The sequence below is a fragment of the Leguminivora glycinivorella genome, chromosome 17, assembly GCF_023078275.1.
Source record: "Leguminivora glycinivorella isolate SPB_JAAS2020 chromosome 17, LegGlyc_1.1, whole genome shotgun sequence".
In the NCBI taxonomy this organism is placed as follows: domain Eukaryota; kingdom Metazoa; phylum Arthropoda; class Insecta; order Lepidoptera; family Tortricidae; genus Leguminivora; species Leguminivora glycinivorella.
The window spans coordinates 2584438-2593221 of NC_062987.1; the positions used below are offsets into that span (position 1 = coordinate 2584438).

The 8784-nt window shown below is 41.6% G+C and overlaps 1 protein-coding gene across 1 annotated transcript; it reads left to right on the plus strand.

The window, feature by feature from the left end:
* Positions 1 to 1537: 1537 nt before the first annotated feature.
* LOC125235366 lies at positions 1538 to 3225 on the plus strand. The gene is made up of 2 exons (XM_048141918.1): positions 1538 to 1958; positions 2050 to 3225. The coding sequence occupies exons 1-2, from the start codon at positions 1622 to 1624 to the stop codon at positions 2082 to 2084; spliced, it is 372 nt and encodes a 123-aa protein (XP_047997875.1). The 5' UTR covers positions 1538 to 1621; the 3' UTR covers positions 2085 to 3225.
* The last annotated feature ends 5559 nt before the right edge of the window (positions 3226 to 8784 follow it).

An 8784-nucleotide genomic window follows, 5' to 3' on the forward strand; every position in this document is an offset into this window, starting at 1 on the left:
CGGGAGAAGCCCCTCTGGAAGCTAGCCAGCTTCCGTCTGATACATCCGAGACGAAGAAATGACAAGTGAGACAAAGGGGAGGGTGTATTTTAAATGCAGTCACATATCCTCACACCTAATATTTATTACACACCAAGTATAGTATTTATCTACCCAACGCTGACTTTACGATGCCTTGTATTCGGGTCGGCTCCAAATTTCCCGTCTCTCCTACTATCCTGACTGCAAACCCTACACTCCCAACCCTATCTACTGGGTGCTCTGGTGTCTTGGACAGGCTGCGGGGGCCTACGGCGGGGCAGCAGGGGTTGCTGCGCAATGAGCCAGTTTGCAAACGTACTCTGTCTGATTCTGCGTTCGAGTCTTAGTCGGTGAGATGTGACGCAGACATATCCAACGACTCGCTGCCTCTTAGGCTCAATCATCAGAGTCACGTGAGCCTACAGCGCTATTGCGTATCAAAATCTCCTCCCCTGTAGTCTCCCCTTCCTAGTCCTTGCAGCAGGATCTGCTGGCTGGAGTTACCCCTGAATCTGAATCTGAATCTGAATCTGTGTCATCCAGCTGGCAGAGTGGCCTTGAATTTAGGCACGCTTCCACTTGGCACAGCTGAGTTGCCAGTTCTTCATATGTCAACTTCGTAGTTCCGTTGACTCTCAACAGATGGCGCTTTGCTGAGCGAATTCCGCTCTCCCATAAACCTCCAAAGTTTGGGGACTTTGGCGGCACAAAGTGCCACGTTGTGCCATCATTAGCTAAGAGTTCAGCAATTTCTTTAGGTACGTTGCTAGTACTCTTGGACCACATGACTCTTAGTTCTTTATCACCACCAATGAAATTGGTCCCATTGTCACTCCATAATTGTGAGCAATGTCCTCTTCGTGCGACGAATCTCCTGAACGCCGCGATGAATGCTTGAGCTGTTAAATCAGTTACTGCTTCCAAGTGGATTGCTTTGGTGCACATGCAGACAAACAAGCAGATGTAGCCTTTTGTAGATGTACGGCCTCGACCCTTTGACGTTCTCAGGTACACTGGCCCTGCAAAATCAACTCCACTGTGGTAGAACGCGCGATTCTGTGTAACTCTTGAAGCAGGTAACTGGCCCATTAACTGCTGTCTCGTAATGGCGTTGTTTTTTATGCATACGATGCATTTCCGAATATAATCTCTAACCGAAGTTTTGAGACCTATGACCCAGTACTTACTTCTGACGTAGGTCATTGTTTGCATGATTGTGCCATGTAAAGTTTTGGCGTGTGCATCCGCTATTATTAACCTTGCAACATGTTGCTTGCTTGGTACGATAATCGGGTGTTTAGCGTCTTCTGGCAAATCTGCTTCACTCAGCCGGCCTCCAACTCGCAGTAAATCGCGTTCATCTACGTACGGGGTAAGTTTAATTAGTGAACTTTTATTTCTAACCTTTCCTTTCTTTTTCAGGTCTTCAAACTCTTGGCTATACACTGCTTTCTGATAATATCTCACGCAGCAGATTTCAACGTCTTCTAATTCTTCGGCACTGAAGATTTCTTCATTTCTTTTGTTTTTATAGTTTATAAATCTCTTACAATGTGCTATCACTCTCTTCATCCTGACCATAGACGAAAAGCTTTCCCATATGGGCGTGTCTTGTACTGATGTATGGAATGCTTTCTTACATTCTAGGTCTGTTGTTGGAATTGTAGTGGCCCGTAACACCTCAGTGTTTGTATTCTTTAACCATGCGGGTCCACTCCACCAAAGGTCATTGTTTGGAAGTTCACTTGCCCTGATACCTCTTGAGGCAAGATCAGCTGGGTTGTGTTCCGTCGAGACGTGTCTCCACCTGTCGTTATCTATATGCTGGATGATCTCCGATACTCTGTTGCCAACGAATACCTGCCACCGGCTGGGCGGGGACTGCAACCACGAAAGCACCACCATCGAGTCTGTCCACGCGTACATTCTCTGCATAGGTATGTTCAATAGCCCTGAAATTTCATGTAGCAGCTTTGCTAATAATACCGCAGCACACAGCTCAAGCCTCGGGACCGTTAATTGTTTCAGGGGAGCTACTTTTGTCTTTGAAGCCAGCATCGTGACATGAACAACATCATGCTCATCGACCACCCTTGCATACACTACAGCTGCAAGTGCAAGTGTCGATGCGTCAGAGAACCCGTGCAGTGCAACTTCTTTGCAGCGAGAGGACATCTTGATCCATCTTGGAATCTCAATCGTTTCCAGCTCTTGTAGTTCGTCTCTGAAGCTAATCCATTCGTCAACTAACTCTGAAGATAGCTCATCATCCCAACCACAATGACAAAGCCATAATTTTTGGATCATGATCTTCGCTGTGATTACAACAGGTGAGAGCCAGCCAAAGGGATCAAATAAGCTAGCGACATCAGATAATATTACTCTTTTTGTTACAGGTGTCCTGATCGCTGGTAAGTTTACTGAAACGTGAAAAGTGTCATCCTTTCTATCCCAGGTAAGTCCCAGTATCTTTATAATTTTGTCTAATTTAATTTCTTTCTTATCTTTTACAGGTTCCGGAGTCTTCGAGTCATCAGTCAAGTCCTTCAGGAGTTCTTCAGAGTTGCTAGACCACTTCTGCATCTCGAACCCACCTGCCTTTAGTAATGCCTTAATTTCTTTACAGGTTTCTTTTATCTCGTCGAGATCTTCGTGCCCTGTCATAAGGTCATCCATGTAGAATGAGTTTCTTACTACCGCCGCTCCTCGAGGGTAGTTGTTCTGCTCATCATCAGCCAAACGTTGAAGAGTACGTACAGCCAGATGAGGGGCCGCTGCTGTCCCAAATGTAACTGTAAGTAGCTTATAACTATCTATTCTTTCAGATGTGTTGTCCCGCCATACAATACGTTGTAAGTCTGTGTGTTTGTCGTCCATTCTTACCTGACGATACATCTTTATAATATCGCCAACAACACAGATTTTGTGAGTTCTCCATCTAAATACCAGACTACGCAGGTCTGGCTGTATTGTAGGTCCTACCATCATGCTGCTGTTTAAAGAACATCCGTTTGGGGCCTTTGCTGACGCGTCAAAAACTACGCGCAGCTTCGATGTCTCTTTATCTTCTCTTATTACAGCACAATGAGCTAGATATACTGCATTATCTTCGTCTTCTGGGTCGACCTTCTTCATGTGGCCCAGCTGTAAGTATTCGTGTATTACCTTAGTGTATTCAGCTTTCAGATTCTCGTTCCTTGTGAACTTTCTTTCCAGCTGCTGTAGCCTCACTACTGCCTGATGCTTTGTATCTCCACACGATTTTACAGTGTCTTCAAAGTTTGTCTTTAAAGGAAGTTGTACTACGTACCTCCCTGTGTCGTCTCTCCTTGTTGTTTGTTGATATATTTCCTCGCACCGTTCTTCCTCCTTTGTCCACATGCTCTGCTTCGTGTATAGTTCAGATTCAACCTCCCAAAACTTCTTCAGGAGATTATTATCCTCTTCAATTTGTCCAGTAACATGTAGACTTGTAATGTGCTGTGAAACAGTAAATGATGTATTATTATTACCCCTGACAAAATCCAGCCCAGGTGTGTTTTTTGTGCAACAAAGTTTCCTGGTCCCTTCATTAAACCTGCTTCTAGGATTTTGCTGTAAACTTTCGCACCAAGAAGAATATCAATCCTACCGGGTGAGCCAAAGGTGGGGTCAGCTAAATCTATTTCGTAAACTTGTGGCCAATTAAGACTTCTAATTTCCCTAGATGGTAGCTGACGGGTTATAGTTTTCAATACATAAGCATCTACATTTAAACAATAGGAAATATCGTACCTTGATTGAATGTTCAACGTTACCCTATGTTTGATTGTCGTCTCACACTCTTCAACGGCAGAGATCACTCCGCTGACCTTGGTTTTCTTCAAACCCAGCAAATCGACCGCCCTTGCAGTCGCGAAGGACTCCTCCGAGCCCTGGTCGACGAGAGCCCGCAGCACGTGTGACTGCCCCGACTCCGCTGTGACGTGCACCAATGCTGTCGTCAGCAAGGTTGTAGACCTCGTGATGCGCTCGATGACGTATGCGCAACAACGACGGTTTGTATCTTCTCTTTGTTGTTGTTATTTGTTTCTCTAGACGTATGCGACTCTCCACTTGCTTGTTTCTCTCTGTGCAATAACGAATGATGTTTTCTTTTACAAATCTGGCAAGTTGTCTTCTGTTTACACTTGAATACATTGTGATTCGGTATCAAACAATTAAAACAGAGATTATTCTTCTGTACAAAACTGTATCTATCTTCAATAGATTGCTTAGAAAACTGTTTGCATTGATATATATAATGATCTTCATTGCAGAATGTGCACTTCACTTCGCTCGTTGCAGTTACATGAAACATCTTTGTTTTCACAGGTTTGTATACTTTACTTGCAGGTTCAACCATCTCCAGGGTACGAAATCTGTTTTCCAGGAACGATTTTAATTTATCAAAACTAGGTAAATCGTCAGATTCATCTCTGCTAATTAACTCTTCCCATTCCTTGTGAGTGCTCGAGTCCAGTTTTGATACTATAGAATAGTTAACGATTGCGTCCCAATGATTTGTAGGTAAGCCTAGATGTTTCAGTGCACTCATACATTCTACCGAAGTGTCCAACAGTTGTCTTAAAGCTGCAGCTGATTCTTGTGTTAACGTTTTTTGTGTAAAGAATTTCTTAAAAACACAGTTCGCTATATATCTCTTATTGGCATAACGTTTCTTCAGTACTAACCAAGCTTCTTTATAATTTTCAGCAGTTATAGAAAATTGTCGTAACAATGCTTCCGCTTCTCCAGCTAAACTGCTCTTTAGGTAATGTAGCTTCTGAACATCTTGTAAAGATTCATTGTTATGCACTAATGCCATAAATAAGTCATGGAAAGACTGCCATTCTGTGTAGTTGCCATTAAAAGAAGGTAGCGAAATTCTTGGCAATTTAACTTCACTACTATTTGATGTACTAGGTGTACTAGGTGTAGGTGTGTGTTTAGACTCACTTTTTGTCGGCTCTATACTTTCTAACTTAGACATCATTTCGCCTTTGTAAGTGTAATACACTTCTTCAAAATCCTCACACATGTTGTCAGCGAAATAATTTGTAGCTTGACGCTGTTCCATAGCGACCGACAAAATTAACATTTCATGTACGGCTTTAAACTCCTTCCAGTACGTTTCCAGTGTATCTATTCTTCCCTTCACATAACCAGCTGTTAATCTCTCCCGGGGAGATTTCTTGTAGTTAACGTACGCCTTTTTCACCTTTTCTAAAGTATCGGCCTGAATAACTATGTGTTTTTCAATGTTTTCCATTGTAGTAAATGTCTATCACAACATACAGTCAAAAAAACACCACGAAAAGTACGTAACCACTGTAGGAAAGTTCCAGTCCTTTGTTAACTTTTTATGCGTAGGGTAAGCGAGCGCCGCACAAAATTGTCCAACGATTTCACCCAAATCACGGCGGCTCACTACTGTAATACACAGCACAGTACTGTCTCATTTGTAGTTAAGAACCACAAAACGTTTGTATTGCACAATACACCTTGTCCTTAGTTCGATTATAGCACTTAATTAATATGCAAAACTGTTTTGTTAAAAACACCGAATTGTCTTAATCCTTATCGTTCTTTTTGCTTAATTCACTTGAGTTGCATATTTGTCCAACGAATTAAACACATTTCAACTGTTATTTAACGTTATTTCACCGAAATTACACTAATTTTCTATTGAACCAATTATTTTTACGAGTCACTGTCCGAGCATCTTGGTTCGTATGGACCATGTTCTTTACGGGATAAGGTTCAATTTTGCTTGGGAGCAAGTAGTAAGTCAAACGCGTCTGGATATTAAACTTGATTTATTGCAACTAAACGAGAGGGTAAAAATGCATAAGTATAGCTACGCAGATAGGTAGGTATAGGTATAGTACGGGGACGGAAATCGACACAACACAGAGCTTATGAAATGAGTCAATGGTCAGGGCCACTCTTCTTAGCAATTCAGAGGTTAAAAAAAAACGAAATTGTGATACAGTGACAGGTTGCCAGCCCATCGCCCACACCTCAACGGAACCCATTTTCTAATTTCACCAGCTCTTTTCCCCCTGTGAGTAGGTATCGACTGTGGTTCCATTATGATATGGGCAATGGGCTGGCAACCTGTCACTGTATCACATTTTCGTTTTCTTTACCTACCTCTTAATTTGCAAGAGTGGCACTGAAGTTTCACGTGCTCTGCCTACTTCGTTTGGAAAACAGGCGTGAGTAATTGAGTAGGTATGTGTAGGGCTTGAACGATGTGCACAATACTGACGTAAGTTCTGGTAGGATTACAAATATTGCCCTGCGTTATCGGATATTCTCGGAGGGGTTATACATATATCTTCTATATAAATAAACGGCAAAGTTCTGAGTGACTGACTGACTGATATTCCTGGGGTATATTATGGCCCAATATATGTATAGTTATATAAAGTAAAGAATAACGCGAATAACCAGCTCGAAGATCAATATGAAACGTTTTCTTGTTAAAAATACCTAAAATTCAAATGAGATGTGGGTCATTCTTAAGACGATACGGTAGGGGTCAATTCTCCATACAAACGCTCTCGACTATTTCCTCCCTGGTTTTTGAAGATAGAGCAATGATTTTTTTAACACAGATTGTTATTATTTTTATCTGTGTCGGACCGTTTTGATTTTTTTGATATTCTGCTTTTTAAAGATTCTAGAGCCAATCAAAAATTTTCAAAAACGACCTTTTTCATTGTGCCGCAAAAAAAGGTGTGATACTCAAGATTGGTAACAATTAACCAAAAAAGCTAAACGGTCCGACATAGATTATTTCATTGTTATTCAGATTCTCAAATTTCGTTCCGATTGATTAAGTTTTGAAGGAGGAAAGAGTCGAGGGCGGAACCTCGATTTTAAAGATTTTTTTGAAATATCTTTTGACTGAGTTGTTTCTTAATGGACAATTTTTTTTCGATAAATCTAGTTAATAACATTTGTATATTTAACTAAAATTCTCAAGTTGAAAGGGGGGCTCCTTTCCATTTTAGCATTTTCGCTACCGTATCCTCTTAAATTCAACTTAACTTAACTCTTCAAATCTGAAAGGCATACATATGGTGATTTTTGTGTTTTTAAAGGAACAGCATGCATTTACGTACGGAACAGTGACATCTGGTGCAGTGGAACTGCTGATGATGGTCAGAACGGAACTCCTCAAACCTGAACGGCACACTTATAGTGACTTTGGTATTTTTATAAGAACAGCATGCACTTACGTCCAGAACAGTGACATTTGGTGCAGTGGAACTGCTGATGAAGATCAGAACGGAACTCCTTAAATCTGAACGGCACACGTATAGTGACTTTGGTATTTTTATAAGAATAGCATGCATTTAAGTTCATAACAGTGACATTTATTTAGTTATTCCTTTTCTTCCCGCTCACACGCGCAGTATCGTTATATATGGTTACAGAGCCAAACAATGCGTTTTCAGTTTTTTCGATACTGCGCGCTTGCGCGGGAAGCCGGCGCGCGGCGGACGCTTGCTTTGGGGAAAAGACTTTTTTTATGTAGGGTTTTAAAGATGTATGCACGACCCTGTAAATGACGAATAACAGATCGGAAGTAGAAAAAAACAATAATTAAATTGATAGCTTCCTTATTATACACCATCGTATTTGATGACGGTTTTAATTTAGCCTTTAAAATTCACTACCACCTAGTCTCGAAAGTTGCTGAAAAATTATGTTTAGCGGCCCGCTACTTGGTCGCCCAGGTACACAGTGATACCAGTGCAATAAACAAACAATCCGACAAAAACGGCTTTTTAATTTCAATAAATATACCAAAACGTTTTGTGTTGAAAGGAGAATGGGCACTTCTGTATGGGCAGCGTCCCATCGTTGTATAGTTTTTTTTTTTATACTACGTCGGTGGCAAACAAGCATACGGCCCGCCTGATGTAAAGCGGTCACCGTAACCTATAGACGCCTGCAACTCAAACAGTGTCACATGCGCGTTGCCACCCCATAAGAAACTTGTAAATTCCCTTTTGCTGTGTTAAGTACACAGCAAAAAGGAGTGTACAAGTTCCAAGGAGGGTTCGGATTGCCGACGACTCAAAGGACAATAGACGGAACAAGTTAGTTCCGTAAGTCCTCCTGTCATCAGCTCACCGCACCCTCGTTGAGCTCTGGCAGCCTTACTCACCGACAGGAACACAACACTATGAGTAGGGTCTAGTGCTATTTGGCTGCGGTCTTCTGTAAGACGGAGGTACTACCCCAGTTGGGCTCTGCTCTAGATTCGAGCGAGACGATATCCGCTGTGCTGTGCCCTACCACACAAAGCGGAATATCATCCGCTATGCCCTACCTCCTCTAGATGTATAGTTATGAAACATATCTTGTTTGAAAGCTCTTAATTGTAGTATTAATTCGTTGTATGGGATCAACCTCAGATAACTTGCAGGGACTGAGATATAAAACTTAAAGTAGATCACTTAAGGTGGCTCGCTTTCCATACAAAAAACATTTATTTAGTCACCGCACACTACAACTAAATAAAAATATGCGCATACATCTACTATACATTATCCGTCGTCGCGGTAGTGAATGAAATACATTGTTTCATAGAGAAATCATGGCCAAATCCATGTGAATTTTTATTTAATTTTACGTAAATGTGCGTGCCAAATTTTGTGTACAGACACAGAGCCGTCATATTTCGCGCATTTTTAATTGACATTGTCATCAGTGACACTTGGCTCT

Bases quoted from the DNA above. Each gene is read 5' to 3' on its own strand.
- LOC125235366 (XM_048141918.1), top strand. From the start codon at position 1,622: ATGGGCGTGTCTTGTACTGATGTATGGAATGCTTTCTTACATTCTAGG. The intron at 1,959-2,049 runs GTATGTTCAATA...TAATTGTTTCAG, and splicing joins CGCGTACATTCTCTGCATAG to GGGAGCTACTTTTGTCTTTG.